Source organism: Boleophthalmus pectinirostris, unplaced genomic scaffold (genome assembly GCF_026225935.1).
Source record: "Boleophthalmus pectinirostris isolate CB_2022bp ecotype Guang Dong unplaced genomic scaffold, ASM2622593v1 HiC_scaffold_1, whole genome shotgun sequence".
Classification (NCBI taxonomy): Eukaryota; Metazoa; Chordata; class Actinopteri; order Gobiiformes; family Gobiidae; genus Boleophthalmus; species Boleophthalmus pectinirostris.
Window position 1 is genome coordinate 6,845,477 of NW_026570970.1, and position 17,629 is coordinate 6,863,105.

General features: G+C 39.2%; 2 protein-coding genes across 2 annotated transcripts in view; both read left to right on the forward strand.

Moving 5' to 3' along the window:
• Window positions 1-17,629, forward strand: part of ttn.2 (titin, tandem duplicate 2) — a 206,363-nt gene that overhangs the window by 81,709 nt on the left and 107,025 nt on the right. The window contains 11 exon segments of the mRNA XM_055148379.1: window positions 143-619; window positions 812-940; window positions 12,676-12,720; window positions 12,911-14,455; window positions 14,920-14,973; window positions 15,055-15,450; window positions 15,536-15,814; window positions 15,898-16,167; window positions 16,267-16,406; window positions 16,514-16,640; window positions 17,331-17,597. Of these exon segments, the coding sequence (XP_055004354.1) occupies window positions 143-619; window positions 812-940; window positions 12,676-12,720; window positions 12,911-14,455; window positions 14,920-14,973; window positions 15,055-15,450; window positions 15,536-15,814; window positions 15,898-16,167; window positions 16,267-16,406; window positions 16,514-16,640; window positions 17,331-17,597 (3,729 nt within the window).
• On the forward strand, window positions 4,444-8,631 carry LOC129407424 (titin homolog). Its single transcript, XM_055148389.1, has one exon. It carries the CDS (start codon window positions 4,555-4,557, stop codon window positions 7,894-7,896), a length of 3,342 nt encoding a protein of 1,113 aa, XP_055004364.1. The 5' UTR covers window positions 4,444-4,554; the 3' UTR covers window positions 7,897-8,631.

The window sequence follows — 17,629 nt, forward strand, 5'->3', positions numbered from 1 at the left end:
ATTTGTCCTGTTTTTACTGTTTCCCTGTCTTATTGTCTATATCTGTGGGTCATTCTTAGCTTCAGCTTTTGAAGCGTATCTTAAAACTGCTTGTCTTGCTTCTTTCTGCTTGTTTCTTAATAAATGTAACTGTCATTTTAAGTCATTGAAGAGGTGAAAGTTCAGCCTGAGGAGAAGAAAAAGAAGGCAGAGCCAGAGCCTCCCAAGATCAAACCAAAGGAGCCAGAGAAGCCTAAGGAGGAAGTGCGAAAACCAGAACCAGAGGTGAAGAAACCTGAGGAGAAGAAGCCAGTGGAGAAGAAACCTGAGGTGAAGAAGCCTGAGGTGAAGAAACCAGAAGAGAAAAAGCCTGAGGTGAAGAAACCTGAGGAGAAGAAGCCTGAGGAGAAGAAACCTGAGGTGAAGAAGCCTGAGGAGAAGAAACCTGAGGTGAAGAAGCCTGAGGTGAAGAAACCAGAAGAGAAGAAGCCTGAGGTGAAGAAACCAGAAGAGAAGAAGCCTGAGGTGAAGAAACCAGAAGAGAAGAAGCCTGAGGTAAAGAAGCCTGAGGTGAAGAAACCGGAGGTGAAGGCCCCAGAGCCCAAACCAGAGCCTGCTCCAGCGGAACCTCCAAAGAAAGGTATTAAGAAACATGGTCTTTTACCATTATTCTTTTAACTCCATCAGACATTCCCTTATACCTACTCTTGAATTAATTCTCTTAAATTCAACATTCAAATGTCTTCACTAACCTCTTCAGTGATTTAATTGTGTGAAGCATATGGTTAGTGTGGTTTAGCATTTTATCTGACATAGGCCTGTTGTTTTTAAGTGCCTCAAGCACCAGCACAAAAAGAGGTGGTGGCTCCTCCTCCACCTCCTCCCCCTCCCCCACCTCCCCCATTGCCACAAAAGGCAGAGGTAGAAATGCCAGAGAAGAAGAAGCCAGTGCCAGCTAAAGGTATCTGAGATCCTGGAGATCACGTGACTTCATTTTCATAAACTCCTAAACTACTCATTTTAATCAGTTTTCATTTGAGTTGGTTGCTAACACATTAACACTCTTGTCTCTGTGATGTACTTTATGTTGTTGTTTTGCATTCTTGCACTCGACAGAGTGTCTTTCTCTTAAGCGATACTCTTCAGTTTAATAATCCCAGTAATAAATAAAATATAACATCCTCTTTTAAGTCCCTGTGGAGGAACCTGCCCCTGAGCCTCCAAAAGTCAAGAAACCTGAACCAGTTATAGAACCTCCAAAAGAAGAACCCATGAAGAAGACGAAAGGTAACAGGGCATCTTTTCCTCTAATACTCTCTTGCCTTTAACTGTGTTTCTATAACGTCTTATTCTTCTGCGTGTTGATACTCAAATAACCTGAGGGTATTTGGCTCTGTTAAAGGTTAATTTGAGTTTATGGTGCGTTATAGCACTTTTCTTGATGGTCATATATTATACATGTTTCTATGTTAAATTCTTAAAGCTCCTGAACCTAAACCTGTGCCTGATGAGCCCAAGAAAGTTCCCCCTAAAGTGGTGGAACCTGAGGTGCTCCCTGCTAAAAAACCTGAACCCACACCTGAGAAGCAAAAGGTGGAGGTGAAAGAAAAAGTAGTGAAGAAGATGCCTGAAGAACCCCCAGTACCTACAGTGCCTGAAAAGGTTGAGACAAGACCAGTGGAAGAAAAGGTTACCCCTGTAAAAGAACCAGAGAGGAAGAAACCTGTGGAGATTGAGAAACCAAAACCAGTTGAAAAACTGGTTGAAGCAAAGCCTAAAGAGGAGCTCCCTCGTAAAGGTACCTCATTTGCCAAGGCTGCATTTTGGCATTTCAACTCAAATCTTTAAAATGATATCATGTTTGGATAAATGTTGGCCATTTATAACGTGTCATGTAAATGGCCAAACTAGTTTAAAAGCAATTAGTTGGAAGGGAAATTACTGAACTGTTGTCTTTTTTTGGCATAACTATTCTAACCTCTTTTCCTTAATGCTTTGTCTTGTCTTGCTAACTTTCTTGATTCTCTTTTTTTAAACACCTCTTTCTTGCTTAAAAATCACTAAAAGAATTACAAAGTGTGAAGACTCAGAGGTCTCCAGAACAAGAACAAAAAGGTACAGCTCCACTGAAATCATAAGGGCTTCTTTTTTGTGATAAACTCCTCGTTTGTATTATAACCTCTTTATAATGAATGTGTGTCTTCTAACACTTCTGTCTGTCTTTATGTCACCTCTTGGCGCCGCCACATGACGCCTTCTTCTTAAAAACACAAAGCCACAAGTCTTGTCAAGATTGAGCAAATGGAAGGCCCACAGAAGAAGCAAGATGTGTATTATGTGACAGAGAAAATGTCCACCACAGAAGAAGTGTGGGAGCATGAAGATATAGTGACGGAACACGCCAAAATGTTGTACGAGGAGGAGGTTTCTCTTTTGGCTAAAACTATGGTCCAGTTATCAGAGGTGGACATTTTGACCTCATCCGAAAAGGAGAAAAGGTCAAAGCTGAGAGGCGAGATATCTGTTACTGACTCGAAGAAAGAAACAATAGTTGCTAAAAAGAAGTTAGCATCAGAAATAGTTACAGAAGTTCAAGAAAGTACAAAACCTACAAAACAAACTGAAGAGACTGAAATAAGAAAATTGGCTGAAGTAAGTTATGAGGCTGAATTACCCAAACCAGAAGATAAAATAAGCGTAACAGAACAGATTTCACAAATAAAAGTAGAATCAAGAGAGGTCCAGGTTAAGGAAGAGGAAAAAAGGAAAACTATTTCAACCAAAAAGAAAGTTGTAGACGAAATCAAGCCACGAAAGAAAGAAGAACCAAAGGCAGAACCAGAAAAGAAAATAGCTGAGGAGGCCAAAGTAGAAATTCAATCAAAATTGGTGAAAATTACTAAAAAAGATAAAATTCCTTCAAAATCTGAAGAAATGGCAGACAAGAAGCCACCTCCTGTAACTGAAGCTAAATTAGAGATAGATACTTCAGTTAAAGCAATTAAAAAGAAGGAAGTTCCAAAAGAAGTCGAACAATTTATTTCAGCTGAACCTAAAAAAGAACCAGAAAAAATAGAAATACAATCAAAGGAAGTTACAATGATTAAACGTGCTGAAATAGCTGTAGAGGGTGAAGAGAAAAAGGTCACAAAACTTGAAATTTCTGATAAGAAAATACCAGTAGAAGTTAAAGTCAAACCAGCTAAGCTAAAGGAGCCTGATGTTGTGCCAGAATCCCAGATAATTGTAGAGAGGGATCAGCAGAAAAGGGAAACACAGAAGCCTGAAGTTGAGAAAAAATCCCAGATGACTAAACAGGAGATTACTGCAGTGTCTATCAAAACTGAAGTAGTAGAAAAAGCAAAAGAGTCAGTAGCAGATGTCGAGGCCAAAGCCAGACCCACTGAACAGAAGAAAGATTTGAAAATTCACGCTGAAGGTAAAAAGAAAGAAGAACCAGTTCTAAAGAAGAAAAGTGAAGATTCAAGTCTTTTGGTCATGACTGTAGCAGAAGACAAGAAACAAATCGATTTGAAAGGTACAACGAGGAATATCTGAACTCCAGTCTCACATGGGAATTTTTTTGTCATTTCTCTTGATTTCTGATTTGACAAATTGTATTATTTGTCCAGAAATCTGAGAAATATCGGCAAATGTTCTCTGTGTCTGGGTCATTGTCATTCAGCACTATTCACATTGATGCCATGTTTGGACGCACTCTTTTTTATGCCAACATTTCATCTGACGTCCAACAGCCCATTCCACCATCCTCCATCAATATATCTTCCTCATTTCATCCGTTCATCCATAGTGTCTGCTTATGCCGCATTTTGCCTTCTTTTTTGTGCCTTCAAATCTTAGACATGCTTTTTTTTTTTACCCTTAATTCAAACTCTTTTTTTCATTCTAAGAAGCAGAATTAAAGCCGGAGAAGATCCCCACACCTTCGGTTCCTGAACCAAAAGTTGAAACTCCACGAAAAGGTATAACAAAACATCTTCAAAACTCTTATGGTATTTTTCTAATGTACTTGTTGTTTTTAATTCGAAATGTCTGTTCTTACTTTTTTCTCCCGAATCTCTTGGCACCGATTCATGGTGCTTTTTATTGAATACATTGCACATTTTAGTTGTTTTGAAAACTAAAAAACAGCCTCGAATGAATGTCTCTAAAAAGACATTTATTTCTGAGGAAATTAGTCAACTGGAGCCCAAGCAGCAACCTGATGAAGGAAATGGTAGTGGTAAAGCATCTGTTACTGATAGTTTTGTTACTGAGGGTCTTAAAATATCAGACAGGGCAGAAACAAAAGAACAGATTCAAAGCAAGACAGTTAAAAATGAAACCGTAGACACTTTAGATGCAAAATTAGAAAATACACTTTCTGAAACTTATCACTCAACAGCTGTAGGGCAAAATGTTTCGAGTGAACACAAGTCAAAACCTAATACCGAGTCTCAAAGTAAGACCAAAAAACAAGCTTTCAAAGTCAGGCGTCAGACAGCCATTGAACATGACGAACATTTTGAACCAGGCCAGGAAGTAAAAGTATCAGAGGAACATAAACAATTGAATATGAAGGCTTCACTTGGACTAATGATGGAAAAAACTGGTTCCAAAGAAGACACTGGACAAAAAATTGACACACCGCAAGGGACAGCTGAAACAGACCTAAAAAGCAAACTTATTGAAGATGTAGCTGAGGGTAAAAAAATGGCTGTGACTGACAAAAGCCAAATTTCAACACAAGTCGTAGGGGATGAACGTAAAAGTGACACAGACGCAAAAAGAAAACCTACCAAGTCTAAAGGCATTATAATAGGAAAAGATAAGTTAACTTTCACTACTGTTGAAGATAAAATGTTTGAAGTGGCACCTCTGAAGGAAACAGAATTCGAACAAAGACCAAAACAAGCTAAAAAGATGCTTAAAAATGAAAAAACAGGTGGTGCCCTAGAAAAATCAGAGGAATCTTCACCACAAATAGGAGAAAAAACTCAGACGTCTGGTGAGGGAATCCAGGCAATCACGGTTGCAGTTCAAGACAAATATGAAAGTGTACAACCTTTAGAAATAGCGGAAAGAAACCAGATCACACAAGCATATAAAATTGAAGAAGAAACACAAGAAAAGGGAACTGACGAAACTAAGCCATACATAGCAGATGACCAGAAGAAAATCAGGAAATCAGTTCAATTAGAGGAAATGAAAAACAAAGAAACAGAAGAAATGTTTTTAGATGTAGACAAAATTACATTAGAAGCTCAAGATTTAGACATAACAACAGTTAGGAGTGAGGAAATAAGACCAACCATGACTGAACTGACAGCAACAATTATTACAGTTAGAAATGAATACGGCAGTGTTATACCATTCACAGAAACCAAGGACGAAGAACATCTAAGAAAAGATCAGGAAACAGAACACAAAATGGTAGAGTGTCTCAGTCAACAAATCTTAGAATCAGAAAAGGGAAAGGAATGGTTTGTAGAGACTAGTGCACAACAAAGCATTTTAACAGATACAAAAGTTACTGAAACCAAAGACGAGAAGAAATTTGACAAAGCCGAGAAAGCCAAAGAACGAAGACCACAGTTACCTAAAATGGCAGAAAACCAATCAAGAACGGTCATAGTCAAGCATGAATATGGCACAATAACACCAATGGAAGCATCAGAGCTACTTGAAAGGAAAGTGACTACAATCATGGGAGGTGCCTCAGAAAGTTCACAGGACTCTTATCAACAATATTTTAAGCCAGATGAAAGATTTGAAGATGCTACAGCTCAAACTACAGAAATAGGTGAGATGTCAGGAGAAGTGAAAGAAGATGCAAAGGTAGCTCAAGCAAATGGCGGAACAGTTAGGTCAAGTGTAGACAAATTCCTTGTCAAAAAGGAGAAGGCTGATTTGATGGAAGAGAATATCCCTAAAGAACAAATCGAAAGAAAGGCTCTGATTGCATCACAGCCTGAAGTGACCCATAAATCATCTCTGATAGAGCAAGAAGCTTTAGTACATGCATTAGTGACTGAGCAAATTTTAGATGTTCCTTCAAGTGATGTAAAAACCAGGCAGAAAATTGTAAAAAAGACCACAGAAGCAAAAGATGTCGAGACTAGGGAAATTCAATCTACCGATAAAAAGTTACTCCAATCAAGGACAGTTACAGTTGAAAATGAATACGGGTCTGTTTCTCCTTTAGACTTGCCATATGAAGAAGTTGAGAGGAAAGTTTATCTTGCTCTGGTAACAGATGTCAAAGCAAAATCATCTCAGGAAACTCTGCAACAAGGCACTGAAAAAGTGGAGGAAAGAAAAGCAGATGCGGTTCCAGTTCAATTTAATGTAGAGAAAGAGAAGAAAGCTGAGCAGGATATTATTAAGTCTAAAATAACACCTGAGATGTCTTTATTGGAGCAAGAATCAACATTAGGTACAGAAAAATCACACAAAGAAAGACCCAGCAAAGAGGAAACCAACAAAACTACAAAAGTTCAAAGCAAGATATCAAAATCTGCAACAGCTGAACTGAAGACGGTTACAGTTCATGATGAGTATGGTTCTGTCACTCCACTGGACACAGAATTTGAAATAGCTGAAAGAAAGGTTTTGACACAAGCATCCCAAAGAGTTCAACAAGAAGATGTGAATTTAGAAACAAAACCAAAGATAGAAGACATTTTGGAAACTAAAGAGGAAAAGAAGACACAAGAAAAAATCAAAAAGAAAGACTTAGACCAGGTTTTAGATATTGAAGATGAAGATGTGGAAACCAGTGAGAAGTCTGAGGCGAATTCAGTCAAAGCGATACAGTCCCAAACAGTTATATTACGTGATAACTACGGTTCAGTTGCACCATTAGAATCAACGTATGAACAAGTTGAAAGAATCATTTATGAAATGGATGTTCCAACACAAAGATCTCAGCCGGTTCAACAAAATGTGAAAGTAGAAGCAAAAAGAAAGATTATGGAACAAGGAGAACCTATAGAGGACTTTTCAGTAATGAAGCATGACAGGAAGGAGCAAGAAAAAAACAAAGAATCAGTTGATCAAGTTTCAGCTATTGCCACTGAAGATGTCAAATCCAGCCAGAAGCTAGAGGCAAAAGTAAAAACAATCCAATCACAAACTGTCAAAATACATGACGATTATGTTTCAGTAGCTCCACTGGAATCGGCATTTGAACGATTTGAAAGAAAAGTCACACTAGCTCCTGACATGGATGATGCCGCACAAAAATCCCAGAGAGTTCAACTAGAAGAACCCAAACTTGATACTCAACAAACACTTAAGAAACAAGATGTAATCACTGATGTGTCTTCAGCCGAGCACGAAAAGGAGCAACAGGAAAAAATCAAACAAGATAAAGTTACTGTGACTGGAGATGTGGAAATGACTCAAATTAAGAAATCAAAAACTACAAAACTCAAATCTTGCCAGGCCCAAATAGTTACATTGCATGATGAATATGGTTCAGTTGCTTCACTGGACTCAACATATGAACAAGTTGAAAGAAAGGTTTCTTTATTTCCTGAAACAGATGAAATGGATGCAACACAAAAAATCCAAACAATGAAACGAGAAGAAGAAAAATCTGACGCTCAACAAATAAAAATTAAACAAGGTAAACAGCTTGAAGACATTTCAGCAACAAAGCAAGAGAAGGTGGAGCAAGGACTTGCAAAGACAGAATCTGTAGATCAGACTGCAGCTCTTGCCACTGAAGATGTCAAAACAAGCCAAAAGTTCGAGGCGAAAGAAAAAGTTAAAACAGTTCAGTCCCAAATAACCACACTGCATGATAAATATGTTTCGGTTGCTCCACTGGAATCTACGTTTGAAAGAATTGAAAGAAAAGTCACTGTGGCTCCTGAAATGGAATGTTGCCGCACAAAAATCCCAGACAGTTGAACTAGAAGAAGTCAAATTAGATACTCAACAAACAATTAAGAAACAGGATGTAATCACTGGCATATCTTCACCTGAACATGAAAAGAAGCAGGAACAAATCAAACAAGATCAAGTTATTGCAGCTGAAGATGTGGAAACTACTCAAATTAAGAAATCAAAAACTACAAAACTCAAATCTTACCAGGCCCAAACAGTTACATTGCATGATGAATATGGTTCAGTTGCTTCACTGCACTCAGCATATGAACAAGTGGAAAGAAAGGTTTCTTTATTTCCTGAAATGGATGTTGCAACACAAAAATTCCAAACAATCAAACCAGAAGAAGACAAATCTGACACTCAGCAAATAAAAATTAAACAAGGTAAACAGCTTGAAGACATTTCAGCAACAAAGCAAGAGAAGGTGGAGCAAGGACTTGCAAAGACAGAATCTGTAGATCAGACTGCAGCTATTGCCACTGAAGATGTCAAAACAAGTCAAAAGTTAGAGGCGAAAGAAAAAGTTAAAACAGTTCAGTCCCAAATAACCACACTGCATGATAAATATGTTTCGGTTGCTCCACTGGAATCTACGTTTGAAAGAATTGAAAGAAAAGTCACTGTGGCTCCTGAAATGGATGTTGCTGCACAAAAATCCCAGACAGTTGAACTAGAAGAAGTGCAATTAGATACTCAACAAACAATTAAGAAACAGGATGTAATCACTGGCATATCTTCAACTGAACACGAAAAGAAGAAGGAAAAAATCAAACAAGATCAAGTTATTGCAGCTGAAGATGTGGAAACTGCTCAAATTAAGAAATCAAAAACTACAAAACTCAAATCTTACCAGGCACAAACAGTTACATTGCATGATGAATATGGTTCAGTTGCTCCACTGCACTCAACCTATGAACAAGTAGAAAGAAAGGTTTCTTTATTTCCTGAAATGGATGTTGCAACACAAAAAATCCAAACAATTAACCTAAAAGAAGACAAATCAGATACTCAACAAATAATAGTTAAACCAGATAAGCAACTCGAAGATATTCCAGCAACTAAACAAGAGAAGGTGGAACAAGAACATTATGTAAAGAAAAAATCTATAGATCAGACTGCAGCTATTGCCACCAAAGATGTCAAAACAAGCCAACAGCTGGAGGCAAAAGAAAAAGTTAAAACAGTCCAGTCCCAAACAATCACACTACATGATAAATATGGCTCAGTTGCTCCATTGGAATCCACATATAAACAAGTTGAAAGAAAACTCTGTACAATTCCTGAAATTGATGTGGCAGCACAAAGTTCCCCAACAGTTCAACAAGAGGATGCAAAGTTAGATACTCAACACAAAATTATGAAGCAAGAAGGAAAACTTGAAGAGATTGCTGCAATTGAATATGAACAGAGGATACAAAACAAAACTCCAAGTAAAGCCCTGATTGATCGGATTACCCCTATTACCAATGAAGATGTGAACACAGGTAAACAATTTGAAGAAACCGCAAATGACAAAGCAATCCAGGCCCAAACAGTCACAGTTCAAGATAAATATGGATCAGTCACTCCTATAGAATATGTGCAAGTCGAGAAAAAAATTACACTTGCTTCATCTGTGGATGGTTTGACGTCATATACAAAGGAAGAGGAAGAAAAAGACATTAAATCGGTACCGGCAGAAGATTCCAAAATTCATTCCAGTGTGGATAAAGTTAAGAGCAAAAAGGAAAAAGTTGGGAAAGAGAAGGTGACAAAAATGCAAGCGCAAGTCAAAAAAGTTGAGACCAAGGAAAAGGACATCAAGGAAATCCAACCAACAACAGCTGTAGTTCGCAATGAGTACGGTTTTGTTACTGACTTGGAAACTGCATTTGAAGAAGTTGAGAAAAAGCTTATTTTGGCACCTGAGATGGATGTTGCTTCAGAAATATCTCTCACAATTCATCAAGAACACAGTAAATTAGATGCACAGCAAAGACTCAAAACACCTATTGAAAAAGTTCAAACTGCAAAAGATGAGCATCATGTAATTGAAGAATTGTCAGAAAAGCCAGGACAAACTGCTAAAAAGACTAAACAAAAAGCTGAAGGAGTAAAAGATACCCATCCCAAGAAGGTAAAAGAGATCCAATCAAAAACAGTCATGGTTGAAAATAAATATGGTTTGGTTACTCCATTGGATTTACCGTATGAGCAAGTAGAAAGGACAGTTTCATTAGCTCCTAGTTTGGAGACTACTGTTGAAAAAAATGGTTCTAAAGTGTCTGTAATTATTGCTGAGGACATTGCCAAGGTCCCGAAAGAAAAAACGTCAAAAGAAGCCAAGATTGTCAGTCTGAAAGATCAGTTTGGTAATGTCACTCCACTTGAAGTTGTGCAGGTCAAAGAGGAACAGATTGGAAGGACTGCTGTATTTGCTCCTGTAATGGAGGTGGCTTCACAAGAACATTTACTAGTTGAAGAAGGAGAGTCAAAACCCTCTAAACTTGTAAGATTTATTACACCTGATGATCTAGAGCAAGGCATTTTGACAAGAAAGGAAGAAGTTCATGAAGCAAAGGATGTTACAGAAAGCCAGATACATCCTACGAACAAAGATAAAGCTTTTGTTGTTGCCGCAGAAGGAATTTTATCTACAAGCCAAACTATCAACAAGGATCTTGATCACGTTACCTCCCTTAAAGTTGATCAAGGTCATTTAGAGTCAAAAACCTCAAAAACACCGGTAATGGATATTGTGTATGGTCAACCACCCTTTTTGAATGAAGGAGGTGCTCAAATGGAAACTTCTGAAAGGTTTATTGCACCAATCGATGACAATGGTATTACAGATAGAACGGAAAAGATTAAAATCAGTGAAAGCCAGTTACCAATGGACACCGTCACAAGGGTTAGTCCAATAGTACAAAGAGCTGAAATGACCACCAAAGCATTACTGCAAAGCCCTAACAAATGTACAACTGAAGAGGCAATCCGAGATCAAAATCAGGTATTTGCTGAAAGTCATGAGAAATCTTTAAAAACATTGGAAATTCAGAAAACAGAAGATCTTTTGCAGGGTCGTGATGAAAAGCAACTGACAACTAGCATATCTAGTCAAACTCTAGAAACACACAATATAGAGGGATTAGTAATGGAAAAAGGTAAAGCTGCAAAAAGCAAAATATTAAAAGTCAAAGAATCTAGTAAACCAGATCTAACTGAGCATACAGAAATAATAGGACCACATTCTAAGCTTCAGAAACTACAACAGGCTACTGACACAAATACTAAAATGAAGGATGAAGTTGTTAGTACAGAGCAAATTAAAATGGTTGAACCTCAGCGTGTTGTTGACAGAGAACAGATTATTTCTTCAAAATCTAAACCAGCAGATTTAAATTTAGCATCTTCAGAAATACTTGAGCCCTCAGCTAAAAAGCTTTCAGTTGCAGATGTGTCCAAAATGGCTGACAAAAATAGCCACATTGATTTAGAAAGGGGGGAATCTTTTCTTGAGGCACAAAGTGGAAAATTGCCTCTACACCATGTGCAAAGTTTGACAACAAAGGAGAGCGGTACTCACAAGGCTATCCCTATCAAGAAAGGAATAAAGGTTTTGGAAACTGCTGAGATAATGTCACACCAAGACACACTTAGAGGTATATTGTAAGAAAAGTCACATTGCACTGTGTTTCTGGTCTGAGCACCACTATCTTTTTCACTCTTCAAGCGACATCATATCATCACACCCATTTTGCTCTAGCACAAATGCTGCAAACAAGCAGATCTTTTTTCTTTTTTGTCACTTTGTAAGTTTGTCGTTGACACTGTAGTATCTAATTTTGTGATGTTTAACTTACAATCTGGAAACGGTCAAATCAAAAGGTAACCTCTTCTTGATGTGATTTCTATGTTGTGTATGTCTTGATTGTCTGTCGTTCACCCCATCACTCTTGTCTTTATCTTATTGTGGCGTAATTTCATTTTAAGCCCCTGTTGAGGAGAAGCCGAAAATTACACCAAAGGTCAAAGAGGCAGTAGTACAGCCACCAGCTCCACAAGAAGGTATCACTTTTTCAGAATTCCTAACACTCTTCTTGTTTTATGTATGTGTCTTTTGGTTGAATGTACATGGGTAAATGTATGTGATAAACCCATTAGAGCTAAAGGTTATAATATTTGTCTTCAAAGAAATCAAACCTAAACCCCCCAGTCAAAGTTCAAGAGGCTGTCAAAAAGCCAGAAGAGAAAAAGGTGGAGAAAAAAGTAACTCCACAAGAAGACGTAAAGCCAGGTATCTAGGGCTTTAATATGGACTGAGCCTCTGCGATTTTAGCAAGTTTTAACTCTTTCCTCTTTATTACACACAAAGTGGTCAAGCCTGAGCCTGTGGCAAAGGTGGAAGAACCAGCTAAAAAGGTTACAGAGGAGAAACCAGTTTTAATAGAGACCAAAGTTCCAGAGAAAGGTAGCCGCTCATAGAATGTCCTTTACTGTCCATTTCATCATCATCTTTCATCCACAATGCATCATGTTTGAATGTGAAGTTGCTTACTTGGTCGCTTAGACCTTTCTTTTTATCTTGTCTGTCTTACTTTAATTGTTTACTTACCTTGCCAGCTTATTGATCATTATAGTCACTATAGTTTTTCAAGTGATATTCTAAAGCCATTCATCTTTTAACCTTCCATCATCATCCTCTTCCATGTGAATTTATGTGTGAATATGTGTATACTTACGTGTTTACCACTGCAAGGCCTAAAGTTGAAACTGTAATTGTCAATTGCTCTAATTATAATTTTTGTGACTTTATAATAGATCAAACCAAGGGACCTGTCCAAGCACCAGGAGGAGTCAAGAAAGGTAGGCAAAACTTTTTTTGTTGTTGTTGTTGTATGTTGCGTTTTGTATACGACATGAGTTGTACATATGCATTTGGTACAAAATATTAATTTGGGTGATATACACAGCATATCCCCTCAACATTTGAAAAACACTTGTTCTGTGTGTATTGTATTGTAATTTCTGTAACACCAAACCTTTGCCACCTCAGAATTGATTGCACCCAAAAAAGTAAAAACTCCAAAAGAGGAGGAAGTGGGCACATTTGAGATTCCCACTTTAAGGAAAACCACACCAAGAGTTGCCAAGGCAGCAGAGGACGAAATGGAGACAGTAAAACTAAAGAAAATCCCAACAGTTTCCCCTAAGCAGCCAGAGGAGTTGGAGCTGAAGACAGCCACTACAACTAAAGTGGTGGCAGTAGAGGAGGTGGTTCGAAGAGAGGAGGAATTTGAGATTTCTTTTGTTACCAGAAGAACGGTAGAAGAAGAGAAAAAGCCTCGTGATAAAGCCGAATTTGTTAAAAAGCCAGAGCTTATTGAGTCTAAAGAAGAAAAAGAGAAAGAACCATCTAAAGGTGCTTGGGAACGACAAAAGGTACCGCCAAAAGACGAAAAGCCTGAGGAGAAGATTCCACTGAAGATCACTCCAAAAGCTCCAAAGCCAGAGGAACCACCAGCACCTGAAGTTGGTCTGAAGAAGGTCAAAAGATTACCCCTAGATCAGGAAGAGCCTGAAACAGTGAAGCTAAAACCCTTTGAGAAACCAGTGAAACCAACTGAAGAACCAGAAAAGGACAAAAAGGACAGACCAGATAGGGATAAGGTGCCTTTTGAAAAGAGGGAAAGGACTCCTAGAGAAATAGAACCCAAAGAACCTCCAAAGAAGCCTGAAAAAATTCCAAAAGAGGTGGAAGAGCCTGAAAAAGTTCCTAAACCAGTGGACAAAAAGAAAACACCAGAGAAGGAGCCAGAAGAGAGGAAATTGCCCATTGGAAAGGGTAAGATCCCCAAACCAGAGCAAGAGGAAGAGATTGTGAAGCTAAAACCTTTCACTAAACCATCTAAAGAGCCTGAAAAACCTAAGAAACCCGAAGAGGATAAAGAAAAGAAGCCCACTGAAGATTTGAGTAGACGCCGGCCAACTCCAGAAGAGAAACCAAAAGAAAAAGAACCAGCAAAGAAGCCTGAAGAAAAGAAACCAAAAGAACCAGAGGTAGTCCCTGAAAAGAAAGCCCCAGCTGTTGTTAAGAAGCCTGAGAAGACTCCAGAGGAACCAAAACCTGTGCCACTGAAGAAAGGAATCACTCCAAAACCGGAAGACAAAAAAGAGGATGTGGCTTTGAAACCTGTCGAGCAGCTGAAGAAAGTCGAGCTAAAGAAGACACCATCTCCCAAAGTTAAGGAGCCTGAAACCATTCCCATTGAGAAGATCCCAAGTCTGAAGAAGGTGCCTAAAACTATATCACCCAAAGAGTCACCTGTAGAAGCTGTCACATTAAAAAAGATTCCCAAGAAACCTTCACCAGAGGAGGAAAAGGAAGCAGGAAAAATTCCAATAGTGAAAGAAGTGTCTCCCGGTGCAGTGCAGATGAAAAAAGTGGACACCCAGCCGGAGGAAGAGGTATTTGAGGAGGAGTACGAGGCCCCTGAGGGAGAAGAGGAAGGAGAAGAGGCCTGGGGATGGGAGCTGGTTCCTGTCGAGGGAGGTGAACCAGAGGAGGGCGCTGTGGAGGTGCCAGGGTTTCCCAGGAGAGGTGAGACCGGACTGGCCCTTTCATTTTCGGACTGAAAAAACACCACCCTCCCTTCATGGATAATAATCCTCCTCCATCCAAACATCATTTTCATCCAAGCTGCCTTCCCATTCTCTTTTGTATTGTCTTTCGCCTTTTATCTGTTATATCTGTGTCTCATTCTCATTCACCATGTGACCATCTTCACTGCCTTCATTTGGCTTGTGTTGAGTTTTGAAATAATGACTATCATCATCACATCTCCATATTTTTGTATTTTGTATGTTCATTTGTTCATGTTATTTATTTTTTTTATGTTGTTTTCGGTCATCTCATTTCATTTCAAGTCATGTCATTAGTGTCCATCAAGATTGTGGTCAATCCTAAGAATATAATTTTTCCTCCTTACTACTTTGCATGTATCCATTCAATTTGCTTTAACACTTTCACTTGTGTTGCAAAGTAATTTTAATATTTGTGAACAGAGGGACAACCAGCTGGGGAAGAAGGAGGAGCAGGCAGAGGCAGGGGGCTAAGACGTAAGTAAAACGTAATGTAATATTAGAGTAACTCTTATATTGCAGTTAAACAAATAAATGTACATTTCTTTGATGTTATAGCCAAGCAGACTCCATCCCCTGGTGAAGGCAGGGGCCGTGGTCTGAAACCTGGTGGTAGAGGTCCTACACCTCCAGAGGAGCCATTTGGAGGCTTCAAGCTCAAGGCTGTTCCTCTGAAGTTCACCAAAAAGCTCCAGGATATCGTGCTCCAGGAGGCTGAGTCCATTGGCTCCTCTGCCCTCTTTGAGTGTGAGGTCTCCCCTTCCACTGCCATCACTACTTGGATGAAAGATGGCAGCAACCTCCGTGAAAGCCCCAAGCACAAGTTCACTTCAGATGGCAAAGATCGCAAACTGAACATCATTGATGTGCAGCTCTCAGATACTGGTGAATACACTTGTATTGCTAAGAACGCCGGCAAAGAGATCCAGTGCTCAGCCAAACTCATCGTTGAAGGTATCCATTATTATATATGTCAGCTCTTAAGGTTGGAATTGATTGAATGCAAATATTCTAATAAGTTATTTTTACCCCTACACAGAGCTGCCATTGAAATGGCTAAAGGAGCTTGAGCCAGAGACGTCAGCAATTAAGGGCCAGCCTATTTACATGACCTGTGAGCTGAACAAAGAGAGGGAAGTGGTTTGGAAAAAGGATGACAAGATCCTGGCAAAGCGGGAAAACAAGATCCAGATCAACGTTATCGGAATGCAACATGCTGTGACCATCCAGAACTCCCAGGAGAACGATGCTGGAGTTTACTCTTGTGCAGTGTCTGGACAGGAGGATGTTATAACTTCCACTAATGTTAAAGTGATTGGTTAGTATTTCTAATTATACAACATATGTGGTATAATGTTCCTAGTTTTGTTTCTCCACTTATATTACCCTTTTCTTCAATAGAAATTATCAAAGACTGGATCGTGAAGCCTCTTAGGGACCAGCATGTCAAACCCAAAGCAACGGCCACCTTCAAATGCGAGCTGTTCAAGGACACGCCCAACTGGAAGTGGCTTAAGGGAGAGGAGGAAATCACTCCTTCAGATAAAGTGGAGATCAAGAAAGATGGAAAGGAGTTGACCCTCACCATCAAGAACTGCCAACCTGAAGACGTTGCAGAATATGCCTTGGAGGTTGAGGGACGCATCTACACAGCAAAGCTTACATTAGGAGGTTAATTTTGACAATTTACACTACAAATTATTTTTCGAGTCGCGACATATCTTAGCCATGTTGTTGATTTTCTGGATCATTAACCCTTTTGTTCATCAGAGCGTGAAGCTGAGATCCTGAAACCATTGAAAAGCGTTGAGGTGTGTGAGAAGGAGGATGCTGCATTTGAAACCGAGATTTCTGAAGATGATGTTCCCGGTGAATGGAAGCTCAAAGGCGAGGTTTTGACCAGATCTCCGGTAAGATTAGATGACTATTTACCGAATGCAATTTTTACCTGTTTTACCCGGAATACATTTTCTCCATTGAATGTAATTGAAACGATTAACCTGTCATCGATTATCAGACTTGCGATATCCAAATGGAGCGCGGAGTTCGTCGTCTCATTTTGAAGAACTGCCAGCTGGACCAGGCCGGTGAAGTGACCTACCAGGCTCTGAACGCTGTGACAAACGCCATGCTCAATGTTAAAGGTAAGACCTGCTCAAGACTGAAAGGTTGAAAAAAACTATTGTACCTGATAATATACGATTAGCTGTACAAATAAAGGAGTAAGGTCCGTCAAATTAATAAAGACTTGGACCTTAGATCTTTATTTCCAAGGGACATTGAAATTTGTTTTGGATCTTGGTCATATTTCACAGCCGAGAAGACGAGAAGATATTTTGAGGAAGAATTTTTGTCTATTTGAAAATGTGTGTCTGTCTGTTTGTATGTTCTGTGTGATATTGTATTTTTGTGTTTGTCTTGTCACAAAGTTAAATTGTAAAGCGGTCAGTCCAGTGCAAGCACATTTATGCAACAAAAGGCAATACAAAGAAAAGGGTGTTAAGTGTTAGTGGGGAGATCATATCCTTCCTACCTTCCTTTTTCTCTCGGCATTCCAAACAGCAAGAGTTCACAACCTGTCTGGTGACCCCAGGAATTATAAAAAGAACAGGTTATGGTTAGGACTTGGTTACATGACCCACAAAGATGACAGCTGGACCAAGGACTCCAGAGCCTCAGACCTGTAGTGTAGATCAACACATTACACACACCATAAACATTACACACGCATTACACACGCACACACACGTACCTGCTCTGACCGCTAGTTGTCCACACATTGTCTTGGCTGTTGTGTTGTTGATGTCTGTGACTCTGTATTACTTCCAACCCAGAAATCGAAATGGATTTTGTAGTCCCTCTGAAAGACGTTTCAGTGCCGGAAAAGAAACAAGCCAAGTTTGAGTGCACCATCACGAAGGATGTAGCTAAGTCCATGTGGTATAAAGGGGCTGATATCATCACCCCAGACCAAAAGTATGACACCATCATTGATGGAAAGAAGCACATGCTGATCATCAACTGCTGCGAGTTTGATGATGAGGATGATTATACTATTGAGGTTTTGGGCAAAAAGTCCACAGCTAAACTCACAGTGGAGGGTAAGTCTACAAGCCCAATAGATAATTGTCCT